General features: G+C 41.6%; 1 protein-coding gene across 1 annotated transcript in view; it reads left to right on the top strand.

The window, feature by feature from the left end:
- The window catches only part of LOC144826011 (catalase), a 234292-nt gene that overhangs the window by 31519 nt on the left and 189499 nt on the right, over positions 1-13274 (top strand). Inside the window, exons 2-4 of the mRNA XM_078684250.1 lie at positions 3428-3599; positions 5488-5598; positions 5684-5814. Coding sequence (XP_078540376.1) covers positions 3428-3599; positions 5488-5598; positions 5684-5814 — 414 coding nt within the window. The remainder of the gene's footprint in view (positions 1-3427; positions 3600-5487; positions 5599-5683; positions 5815-13274) is intronic.

The raw sequence follows: 13274 nt of genomic DNA, 5'->3' as shown, positions 1-13274 counted from the left end.
AAAAGAAAGCATACTATTCTTACCAAATCAACCAGGCAGCAGCAAATCCGAAAATAATTTTTGATATTGTGACATCATATATGAACCCAAAAATATTAGACCAGGAAATTCAGCCATCACAAGGTTTCTGTGATCAAATTGCAGAATTCTTTGAGAATAAAATCATTGACCTGAGGAAAGATTTTACAGAGGTTACTCTCGAGGCTAATAAACCACTATCCTTGGGGACTAGAGGAGAATTCTCTTGTTTTGAAGAGATCAGTATGGAACAGTCTAGGCAAGCCATTCTCGCCTGTAAGTTAGGTTCACCCTTAGACCCCTGCCCTCCAAGAGTACTACATCCACTTGTGGATATTATAAATCCAACTATAAATCAAATAATCAGCTCCTCATTTGAATAATATAGTGTACCAGATAATTTGAGTATTGCGGCGGTAAAACCCCTACAAAAAAAAACGCGGAATCTACCACCCTCTCCAATCTCAGACCAATTTCATTGCTACTGTGTCTGAGTAAAATAGTGGAGAAGCTGACTAATAAGCAACTAAACGATTTTTTGCAAAAAGGAAATATTTTGCATCCAAAACAATTTGGTTTCAGACATGGACATTTAATAGAATCAGTGCTGCTACATACTACGGAAACTCTAAAGTTTGCCCTAGATCAGGGCAAGGATGCAGTACTAATTCTGTTGGATTTATCAAACGAGTTTGACAGGGTCTCTCATGATATTCTGAGAGATAGGCTTGCAACAAGTAGCATTACCAATAAGGCGCTGGCCTGGTTTTTATCTTTTCTAGAAAACAGTGCAATATAAATACTCTTGGATGTCACAAGTCCATAGAAAAACAGCTATCATCAGGGGTGCTGCAGGGCTCATCCTTAAGCCCGACCTTATTCAATCTCAGTATGACCTCACTGCTTGTTTTAATGGACTCTATTGGTGTAGAAGCCATTGCATACGCAGATGACACGCATATCATTCTCACCTTAGACATGAGTTCCACTGTGGCGGAGGAGAAATGTCATCGCTGCCTAACGGCAGTCATGAATTGGATGAAACTTGATCATCTGAAATGTAATAGCCAAAAAACAGAAATCATGCTGGTTGGGAAAGCTAATCTCTTCATGCCCAGTCAGACATGACCTGCAAATATTGTTCCACCCCAAATACTGTGGATACAGTGCGCAACTTGGGGATTACATTTGATCCCACTCTATCTTTCCACAAGCAAGCACTTGCTGTGACAGGTATGTGCTTCCATAACATAAAGATCTTGAGAAAGTACCTAGATTTACTTCCTATGAATGCTAGGAAGGCAGTAGCTGTTGTATTGGTTTTATCTCGCTTGGACTACTGAAACAGCCTGTAGGCAAGAGTAAATAAGGCTGTACTGAAAAAACTATAGGTGGTCAGAATACGGCAGCCAGGTTAGTGCTCCGGCTTCCCAGGGGATCTCCTTCAGCGGCCATACTCCAACGCCTGCACTGGTTGCCAATTCATAAAAGGATCCTGTTTAAAGTGTTAACAATCACATATAAGGCCATAAAGGCATCAGGGACGACATATCTTAAGTCCAGAATACGCCCCTATTTAACACAACGCCTTTTGCGGTCATCTTCAGGTAATCTTCTTGCAGCTCCTACCTTTCGTTTGCAAACGATAGGGGGGAAAACCATAGCTGTACTAGGAACTAAAGCCTGGAGCACTCTGGCTCTCCATCTGAGATCGGAACCTATGTTCATAAAACTGCCTAAACATGGATCTTTGCTGCCCCAGATAACATGGTGCTCTCTCTCATCTGACCCTCTTCTTTAATTTGACTCCCCGCTGTTGTATACTACAGACCTCTTGAAGCCTTTCTGCTAGCGCCAAGTTGCTCCTTCGAGTGAACTTCGCGCTTCATAAATGTATGCATTCATTCTTTCATGTATCAGCAACTGTACATAGATTTTTCTTTGAAGATATCTCAACACATTTTTACTTAATTTGGTAGAGTTGTGTTGAGACTTAAGCTTCTTTGTCACATTGTATCAGAAGATTCCATAAATGCAGTATTCTTACATTGTGTCTTCAACTTAGTATGTTTTGACTTTTTGTAGATGAGATTATAAGGACACCAGATGCATTAAAAAACCATGGCAGTGGTGTTAGAATAGGTGTGCCAACTCCTGCACTCTTAGGTTGTTTAAGGTAGGAAGGGAAGCGCCAAGGAATTGGTGCCTGTTGGCTGAGATTTTGTTGTGGATAAACTGTGACTAGATCTGTTTTTTACTTTGTTGTACGTAAATGTAAATAGCTCAAAATCCATGCTCTCAATAGAAGCATGCGTTTGCGTCTGTTGATAGTATTGCCAGATTAGTTGCTGTTAGTGGCAAATGTAGCAACACAAATTAGTTGACATCTTTTTTCTGTATATTTTAAGGTGTGAAACTTGCATCCCGATAGCATAATCTGGCATATTTTATTACGTTCCTGACTAACTTCCCATAGTGGTCTCGCTTTACAATTTTTTTAGTCTAAGGTAACGTTGTTGTAATTATTGTTGGTATTATTAATGATGTTTATAGGGTTAAGTGTTATGCAGAAACTGGTGTCCTGCTGCTCATGTTGACCAGAGGAAAAGGCCACCTTCAGCCAATTGGAAGCTCACTTTGAACAAATTGGGACAGCCAGAAGTTATCTCCAGCGCAGTGTTCTCCAAACGCTGACCTCTAATTGTTTGCATTGATCAGAGCTTGGTTCAGCAGTTTGCAAGATAGAGATTCCATACATCCTGCGGAATTGGTATATTGTGCTTTGGGGGAGGCAACTACTTTGATCTTATCAGCCAAGGTATAGAAAATCAGTTGTAGTGGACTGCTATTTATTTTTATTTGCTTAATCAATTGAGCTGTGGATGTTTTAGGAGGCACAAAAGGTGATGTAAGCTATCTCCTGACATTGAAAGCCAGGTCATATATTTTCTTCATCCGCAAGGTTTTTACCTGCAGAATGTTTTACCAGCATTTGCATAGGGATTTGAGATCTCTACTTTGAGTTTTCTAGTTGAAATGGAAGAAATCTTGCAGTTTTAGAACTTGATGAATCCTCACATTTTACCACCATTCTAACAGGCAGAAGTAGGAGTGTGATGGTAAAATAGCTGGGGATCTGTACTGTGTTTTCGTAGGCCGGTTTTGGCCACCTGACCTGGTATTTGAGTGACCTGTATCATCAATACCTTATGAGCCCAGGTTTCATTTTCCATTCTTCTGCATTATGCACAATTATGGCTCACTCTTCTACTGACCATTTCTTAAGGCTCGCAGCATGTAGTTAGTTTACAAACTTGTCTGACAGATGCACACATTTTTAGGTGCCTCTTAATATAGAATTGTAGACTTAGTATTGGTTTAAAATAGTTTTTTATTTTTTTTTAAATAGGCACCTGACTGGCTTACAACAGGGGCCGGTGTTCCGGTTGCTGATAAGCTGAATGTTATGACTGCAGGGCCACGTGGCCCCCTTCTGGTTCAAGATGTTGTTTTTACAGATGAGATGGCCCACTTCGACCGGGAGAGGATCCCAGAGAGGGTTGTGCACGCCAAAGGGGCAGGTAGGTTATCTCCTATTTTTTTACATGGTCTTTTCTGCTTTTATCAGTGAGGCTATAAACAAATTTTGAGTCAGTATCTTCAGGACCTTGCGCTTTGCGGCCATGGTCTCCACTTGGTTTGGGAGGGGGAGGATAGTAAATTGTTGTAATCTTTTTTCATTTTTGTGTGTTTCTCTTTAAGGTATTTTAAAATGTCCTGCTAGTTGCTGGGCTTAAAGAACCTATTTTCCAAAGGGGCGGACCCTTAGTAAAATGCTGCCACCATCCCCAGTCGAACAGAAAGCTTCACCGGATAAGCCCGTAAACCCAGTTGAGTTCTGGGTGATTATAATAACATACTACAATGTCTCAACAGATAGTATTCTAAAGACAAATGATTACACAGTAAAAAATAAATTGCAAAGAAGAGCAATGCGAGAAGCACCAAGATTGACTATTGCAGTCTGTATTCAAGCATTAGTTGGGAAATTAATTTCAGACAGCAATATCCGTATTGCTTGTACATAATACATCTCAGTATACTTACAACTTCTCGCTCATAACAAGTCTCTGTAAAATAGTTTCCTCAGTTTTCATGTTATGTACCATTTTAAATTCACGCCTTCTCATTGATTAACTTCACTGTCACGTGCCTCACATGCACCGTTCATTTTTTCACGAGTACTATATGTGCCCTTTTTTGCTGATTACACTTATGTACAAGTAATACTGATGTTGCTGTCTGAAATGAATAACTGCACCCATGCTTGAATACCATCTGCGATAGTCAACATTAGTGTTTCTCCGATTTCTCTCTACGTTTGAAAATTATTTTGCTCTGTAATAATTTGTGTTTAAGATACTTCCTGTTGAGACTTCTATGTTATTACCTACCCTAGAGGGACAGTGATAATTGTAGTGATAAGACCCAGATAGGTAGGCTAGAAAAATGTTTTCTCCAGGCTAGTGTAGTGTAGGCCAGCCTTTTTGTATGAGGCATATATTATTTTGATAACATCTGTTTATTATTACACGCAGCTCTAGGCTAGAAGACCACTAGTATACACGTCGGTCAACAAAGAAAAATGACTTTCTTTTGTACCTCGAAAGCAAGCTGTCTCTCTGAGCAAGGAAATAAATACAGATATTTTTCATTCATTATCTGTGCCCTTTCTAATATTATTCCCTATGAACTTGGTCCCATTGTTTCACTTTTCTCTAGGCCAGATGAAGTTGGTGAAGGAGTTTGGCTGGTTGAGGGGGTGTAGAGTAGGCACACTCATTAACACTGTTTTCAAAGTAGCCTGTACAAATATGTTTTCCTCTCAGATCTCGTCACAATAAATCAGTTGGGTACTCTTACCTCGACCGGTCCGTTAAGTTGTTCCATCCCTCCCCAGGCGTGCTGTTTCTTACACTCTGTTATGTTGCTCTTAGCTAGGTGTATCACATAACCTCTAATCTTTGTGCCCACAAGCTTTTTCGGATCCCTAGAACACCTACTATCTCTATCGCTACTCCTGCCTAGAAAACGAATTAGTCGGCTGATTTTGAAAACCATGTTTCTTTCTTTCTTGCATTCCTAAAGAGTCTCTCCTCATTCTCATTGTGCTTCTGAACGTCAGTTGCGCTCTTGCTATTTTGTTTTCCACCTACTCTGTTGGAAGGCACTGTGGCAGTCTAAAATTCCTCCATCTTACCCGCGTCATGTGTTGATAATGTTGTATTTCATTATGAGGTAGCTGCTAATACCTCTCAAACCCAAATGCATCCATTCTAAAGCACCATGGCCCTTTCATGTTTTTGTTTAGTACTCATGAACATTAATGCTTCTTTTTAATTCTCAACTAACCTCTCCTTCTCGTTTTTTGTTTGAGTCAATAAAGTGAGAAATTATTTTCCTTTCTAGGTGCTTTTGGCTACTTTGAAGTCACCCATGACATTACAAACTACTCAAAGGCCAAGGTGTTTGAGCACATTGGGAAAAGGACTCCACTCGCGGTTCGATTCTCTACTGTTGGTAAGGTTTCTGTTCTGGAATTCGGAGTGCTCTTTAGGTTGGGATGAAATTGAATTGTTACTTTTTTTTCCCTACATCATCCTAGCTGGTGAATCTGGCTCCGCTGACACCGTCCGTGACCCCCGAGGATTTGCTGTGAAATTATACACAGAAGAGGGAAACTGGGATTTAACTGGAAATAACACTCCTGTCTTCTTCATTAGGGATGCAATGCTAGTAAGTGTCTGAGCTGTTCAGAAAACTTGTATCTTAATTTTTATGCTGTTACAACAACATATTTGTTTTATTGTGGTGGCCTAATCCTTCAAAGGGATTGACTCACGATTCCTTGAGTTCTTTAAGAGGTCATATTCTCTGATTTAAGGTTCACTGCAGGAAAGAGGTGCTGACAAACATGGGACTTTAGGGTGACCTGTTGTTGAGAACGGTCCAGTCTGGAGAGTGCAAACATTCTGGTATGTTATATTAGGGCCTCTGGGAAAGTGACTAACTTTTTGGTTTGCCCAGTGTTGTTTATTGATGGCACGTTCTATGAACTCAAAATTGTTGACAGAGATCCACTCATTAAAAAAAATATGTTTTGCATTGTTCTTCTTGTGCAATTATGGGCCAACTATTGAACTGGCGTGATAACAGTGGGGCATACTGTAACTCTTAAAAAGAGTGCCTGCATGCTGTAGTACATATTGTTCACTGATCCTCTTTTAAGCAACTACAGGTTGCCTACTGACATTGGATACAATTTGGAGAAGGTTTACAGAGCTGAAGAGTGCTCCCGTGCGATTACCTTTAATCAGCTAAAAGGGGAGCAGGAACGCTAGTGCATTTGTCCACCTTCGGCATGGCACACCTTTGAATTAAACACCCCAATAAGGTTGACATACCAAACTGTATATAGTGACCCTGTCTTTATATAGGCCTATCAAGCACTGTCTGATAGCCTTCCAACATTCTCCTCCTCCTTCCTTTACTGTTTGTTCCACCGACTTTCATCTCTTGAGTCGAAGACGACCGAACGTAGTCCTGAAACCTTCATTCATGGCGTGTTTTCCTTGTTTTGACAGGCTTCTGTCTAATTCCTTAAATGGCACAGGATAGAGGAGACACTGCAGATTGGTGCACTCCGCACTTGTTGTGACTGCACCAATCGTCATGGTTCACTGCCTGTTAGCCTGTCACTTCTGACAAGTTCCACAGGCCCGGATGATTCTCTGTGCTTTGTTGCTGCCATAATATTTAGCACAAAGCCTATCTCCTCTCCTCTTCAAGCCTAGCCTCCTTTTTGGATAGGAGCCAAGGTGGGGCAGAGTCATCCTGCCACGGCTCATTTTATCAGCTGGCGTATGGTCTAGGTAGCAGCTGCAAGCTCCGATGTTTTATTCTCAGTCTCTGCCAGAGTGTGGCTCCTCCAGATAGGATAGAGCCTACATTTAGATGCAGCCTTTCCAACCAAGCTCCGGGCTCCTCCCCTCCCATTTGTTAGCTAGAGTGAAGAAGGGTGATGGCTGTAAATGTTATAACGACACATCAGTGTACATTCCTCTGTTGAAGTAAAGTTATATATGTTACTGTAGCTTCAGGACCGTTATTCATTATACATAATCCAACATGATTGGCTTTGTTGTAGTTGGAGCACACACTAGAAATTTCATGTTTATATCTTATGCACCACAATTGTCTCTTTGCTTTAGCGTTTTGAAACAGACCTCCTTGTTCTGTTTGGATCTAGCCTTAGTGTGTAAAAGTCAAATATTCCACTGTTACATTAGAAGATCTGGGTTGTTATCCTGATTTTCCTTACTTTCCTCTTGAGCAATTATTTGATCTCCGAGTGCCTTTGCTCCTATATTTGTCAAAATTGGAACAGCTTAGAAACTGCCTAAATGTGAATACTAATTCGATAGAGGCATGGTGAAGAATGTCTGTTTTGGCCATTCCCTCCCATTTTGAAAATAAAATGTTTGACTTAATTTCACGTAATTTTATGCACTTATACTTATGCTGCCAGTGCTCCATGATGACCTCTTGTTCATCCAAAGTCTGCATCCTCTTCAATACCTTTATCTGACTCTTTACCATGCACAGCTATAGCTTTTGATATGTGGCTGCTACTAGACCGTCTTTGATAGTTAGAAAGATTGGATTTAAAAAAATGTTTTTTACTGGCATTTCAAAGACAAAGACAAATTTGTATACATTTCCACAGAGGGAGCAGAATATCGTCCCAGCATCTTGAATATATATGCAATTTATTAATATTCTTCCTCCCTTTCCCACCCTGGGCTCAGTTGACCTTGACCTGGTACATGCGACGTCAAACTATCTACATGCTATACATGAGTGCAGCATGCATACCGGATTACCCGTCTCCAATGACTTCTTGTGTTGCAAGATTACAGCTCTGTGTATCGTATATCCCCTGTCATCTACGGAGGTAACACATCCGGCAGCGTCAATAATTCTCCTAGCATTGCCGTGCAGGCCCTCATGTCGTCATTGTCATCCCTGCAGGTTGTTTTCATATGACGTCCCTCTGCATTAATCCATTCAGCCATGCCTCCCAACCAGTACTCCTTCTTCGGGCGTTTGGGAGACATTCATCCAATTATGATCCTAAGTCTGTCCAGCAACAACCCCGGAACCTTGTACCTTCTACTTAGCTTCTTTTTCTTGCGTAACAGTATTAGTCCCAGTAGGCACTGTTTGTTTCCTAGGGACCTTCCACCCCGTGACAGTAGTAAGTGTCAAAAGAATGGTCTGCCCGTGCTCATTGATATCTATGCAGCTCCATAGGTTATGGAGAAAGTCAGCTGGCTGTCCTGCACATCTAGGGCACTCTGTTGAACGCTCTGGTCATATATGGTATGTCGCTGACTGGGAACCAGGTATACCACATTGTATTGGAGGGGCTTGAACAGTGCGTGGTAGAGGTGCTATTAACTCCCTAGTGAACCTTTTCCTAAATCTCTCTCAATGAGGACCTCTCTTACTGAGCCTCGAACCACTCCAAAGATTGGAATATTGCTACCTATTGTCTGGATCCTAGAAAACACTGTTATCACAACAAGTTGGCTTGTTTGAAGAAGGTTCCTTTAGAAAGCCCTAACATGTATGAGGCAACATTTTAAACCAAATCATTGGTCTAAAACACACAGATATCGCCTGCTAAAAATGTAAATAAAACATGTCCGTGTACAGGTAAGCCGTTAAATAATCTAAGAGGGGTGCTGTCGTAGACTGCAGCAGTGATTACTTTATGGTAATTTAGCATTGTACTCTGATACAAGTATGTCCAAACACAGCTGTGCCTTATTAAGCTGTGCCCTATTAAGGGTTCCGTTTATGTTGGCTCTCTTCTGAGATTTCTGGCTCAATGCAATGTCCTAGGAAGTCAGCTACCTGATTTACTCTCTTAGTGGGAGCATATATATTGTTGGTATTCATTTTGTAATTCTTTTAATCCACGTGAAAAGTTTATCCTGTCTACCGTTGGAAACACTAGGCCTGCTGTTATACAGGCGTCTTTTCTGTGTTGTGAAGTCTTGGAAATGCAACTCCACCTATGTACCATTCAAGATTGCCTCACCTGACTGGAAATGCCATTCAGAAAGTTGACTGCCAGAGGGAAACTTCCTGGAGATGTAGACTGGGTTATCTTGTAAAGGGCAAAGGCTGGTCTTTTCTCCAATCGTAGCAAAACTGCGGGTGAGATGATACCTCTGGCTCTGTACTTGGGCTACCCACTGTCCCATAACTAGAGATGCTTCAGAGAGAAACGTATTGCATCCACCGTCATTACCACTTGTGTTTCATTTCAATTCTTTTTGGACGGATGACCAGGTTTATTGTCAAGAGCATTAAGGCACCGTTTGTGAAAGTCCGCTTTTGCCTTAGACCATCCGTTTCAGTGTTCTAAGAATCAAAATAGAGATGAAGTAACTACAAATTCTTTTTACGAGTAAGCCAGTGATTTCTAAAATATATTTATGATTTTACACTTTTAAGTGTTTACATTACATTACTGTTAACTGGAAATACCTTTATTTAACAGAGGGTGGTGGGCTAGGGGGAAATATCATCTGCTACCCACATGCCTAGAGCCTTTGCTTTTTGTACCCCTCTTGTGGGAGAAAGAAATTGAGAGGGTGCTAGGACACCCCTTATGGTGGAATATCTAAACTTTATAAGGGTAAAAACTGCCACACAATGCCTGTGCTTTACCACACTGGTGTTGAAGCATTCCTTGCTGTCCTGGCTTATTCTATTGATATTTCTAAATACTTCCAGAACTTGGCACAGTCAACAAAAAAGAATCTGAATTTGTTTATATATTTTCCAAATAAAGGCATCATCCTTTCTCTCTTCATATTGAAAATTGTTGTTTGGAAACACCCTGTAATATAATACTCTAGTTTAAGGACCCTACTTCCCACATTTCAGGGTCAGAGAAGTAGTCTTGCACACCTCCAGGGAAATACCTACCTGGATATCCCACATCTGGCAAGGTGAAGTGGGGGCATCAGATTCTGTTGCTGCATAGGATACGCCTGGTCAGCACCAAACAATGATTCCTTTTCCACCTGCTATTTGGCTACTCTAGTAAGGAGTTGTAGGAATCTAATCTTACAAGAGTAATGCATAATGACTCATGACAGGTGGGTGTCAAGCGCATCGGTGCGACACTTATATCTGCTGTGCGCTAAGCGCAAACTGAAACCTATGCGTTCATGACAAGCTCAGCTCGTCATGAGCGTACGAGAGGTGTACCTCATGACGAGCTGAGCTCGTCATCAACATCGAAGGGGTTAATTATTGTGTATTCAGGCTTGGACTTGAAGCTCAGGTCTCCTCTGCCTGTTCTCCCAGTCATTTCTATGGGTTCAGATGTAGTAAGAACTCCAGATACTGCTACAAAAGCAAGCAGTGGAACCCAGTCCTTTCCTTCATTTTATAAAGGAAAATACTGTATTCCCTCTACTTCCTGGCAGGAAAGAGTAGATAAAGTACAGATCCAATTTGAACTTCAAAGAAACAACAAACCATTGGATTAAAAAAGAAGAAACCTACAAGAAGCTAGTGTCAGGTTTTTCTTTTCCCTCCTTTTGGGAGACTGGATGTATGCAATTGATGTTAAGGATTAGTACTTCCATAAAAAAATGCCACAAACTGTCAGTTTCTGCAAAGTCTTATTGCCGATTGCTAACTCTCCACCTTAATTCTTCACCACATGCTTTCTCCATATACATGACAGTTGTACTAGTCCAAAAAAAAGAAATCCGCCCCATTCTCAAATCCTTGTTTTATAAAAGATACATTCTTCCAGAAGTTTCAAAAGTTCAGGACGACTTCCAACGTAGTGCAAAAAGTTAGGATTCAGATCACTCTTAACACATCCAACATTGTCTCAATGCAGAACTTGCATTAAGATTTGACTTTCTACTATCAAGAATTGTTCTTTTCAATAAAAACACTAATCAGTGGTGCTTTGGTTGTCCTATTTGGTTTACTGGTGTACATTTTCTTGTTCTAATTACTAGTTTTAATGAGGCCACTATTGATCCTTCAAATAATGTCTTGGAGTCGGCATTTAGAAAACGATAATGACATTGCTGATAGCATTCGCAACTTTTATGGGATAGCACCCAATCTTAATCTAAAAGTGAGGTCTCGGATATCATAAATTCCCTAGCTCTCATGCCTCAGACAGTCAATCATCATGAGGTCCATCTATCCCTTATTCATGGACAATTCGAATCTGAGCGGACTGGTTGAAGCAAGGTTAAAAATCCAATCATCTGACTCTGACCGATTGCACTGAAGCTCCTTAGAAGTAGGTTACATTCTAGCTGAATAAAAGATTTTGGGTGTCCCATAAGTGCACCATTAGACTTATTTTGCATATAACAAAAATTCCCATGCTTTGCATCCAGGCCCCACAATGCAGCTTTTTAAAAAAAAAAAAAATTTTTTTTAATAGAATCTGGTTATTGGTTTGATCACACAGTGATGCAACGTCCGTGTAATCAGAAAAAAGATTGTACAGAGACATGTACAAGTCATGCATCTGAAGGCACCAGTTTGTGTCACAGTAACCCAAAACAAAATAGTTTAATTACCTAACACATTAGCCTCACTGGGCCATATCGTACAACGATAATCTTAACACATCAAAAGAGAAAAGTGATAAGAGAGAAATAAAGAGAGGAAAAAAGAGGAATGAAGAGAGTGGGCTGACCCTAAACCCACGTACTTCTGGGATGATACCTAGATGGCAAAGGGCCCATCCCTAGCAAACCTTCAACCTACAGGGAGCTGCCACCTGTCTGCAGGCAAATGACTGCCACCACCTGCAATCGGCACTACCTCCAGCTGGCTCACACATTCGCATGTAGGCCTGAAAGGGTTTCCATATATTCCTGTAATGGGATAATGGTGGCATTAAATCCCAGTAAGTTACGAGCTGGTTCTGGCAATACGCCGCATCTCTCAGCCAATCCTCCAGGCGAGACTTAATGTGGCGAACCCAGTACACTAGCCGCTTACTTTGGAGAGACAACAGAGCAGCCAGCTTTCGAAATCCTTGGGGGACATCTTTGATATAGTCAAATGGAGCAGTAAGAGGAGTGCGTTCAAGTCTCAGAACTGTTATCTCATCAATAGCATGAAAAACGGCTTTCCAATATCTCTTAACCCCAGGGCAGTCCCACAACAGGTGGAGGAAGTTCCCACAGAGGGACGAGCACCTCATGCAGTGCGCCTATTCTATGAATCCTTGCCTGCATAGTTACTCCGGGTTTCGATACAGCAAAAACTTAGTGAATCAGTCACAACCTATAATTGGGCAATAGTGCCCTAGCCTGGGCAAAGCAGAAAATCTACTTTGCTTAAGTGATAGGTACTCCCAGCAAGACCTCCCAATCCAGACGGGCAGTAGGGACTCGAACAGTGGCTGTACTGTGCATTTCGTAGTACAGCCTGGTAATCGGCTTGTACGGGGAAGGGTTCTGAATAAAACACTCAAGCGCCTGCAGGGTGGGGTGTAGTGCCGCAGGGAATAAAATGTAATAGATGCGTAGAGCATCCCGGAGCCGGCAGTAGGTAAATCGGTCGAGCAGGGTCACCTCACTTCTCCCAACACCAGCTGGGGAGAAATGAACGTGCCATCTGGGAACACTGTTCCCATAGTTGTAAGCAGGAGTCGCCCTAGTCTATTGCACGCATCCATACACTGGGCAATAGGATTCCTGAGCAATGGTATGGAAGGTGTAAACCGGACGTCCAGACAGGTGCATAGGTGCAACTCAAGCTAAGCCCAGACCGTACAACCAATCTTGTCTGTTGCCACCCACGGCTGGGATTGGGCTCTATATAATACCATATGAAGTGAATGTGGCTGGCAGAATCATGCTCCATCACAGTATGCGCCATAAACTGCGTAGGGGGCCAACAATACAATTTAAAAATTCGCCTGAGCGCAGCTGTAATATAAATGCAAATCTGGCACACCCAGTCTGCCCTGCTCTACCACGCAATTCTGGGCTGCCTTCTGAACCATGCTATTGTCACTAGGCTTGATCGCAGCCTGCGCCTGAATCCACTCATAAGCAGAATGGGAACATTGAGGAACAAGAAATTAAACTTTGGTTACAATGATCATTTTAGCGATGGCAAGCTGT

This window comes from Lissotriton helveticus, chromosome 3_2, assembly GCF_964261635.1.
Source record: "Lissotriton helveticus chromosome 3_2, aLisHel1.1, whole genome shotgun sequence".
NCBI lineage: Eukaryota > Metazoa > Chordata > Amphibia > Caudata > Salamandridae > Lissotriton > Lissotriton helveticus.
The sequence above is the reverse complement of the archived record's forward strand: the minus strand, read 5'-3'. Positions and strand labels throughout refer to the sequence as shown.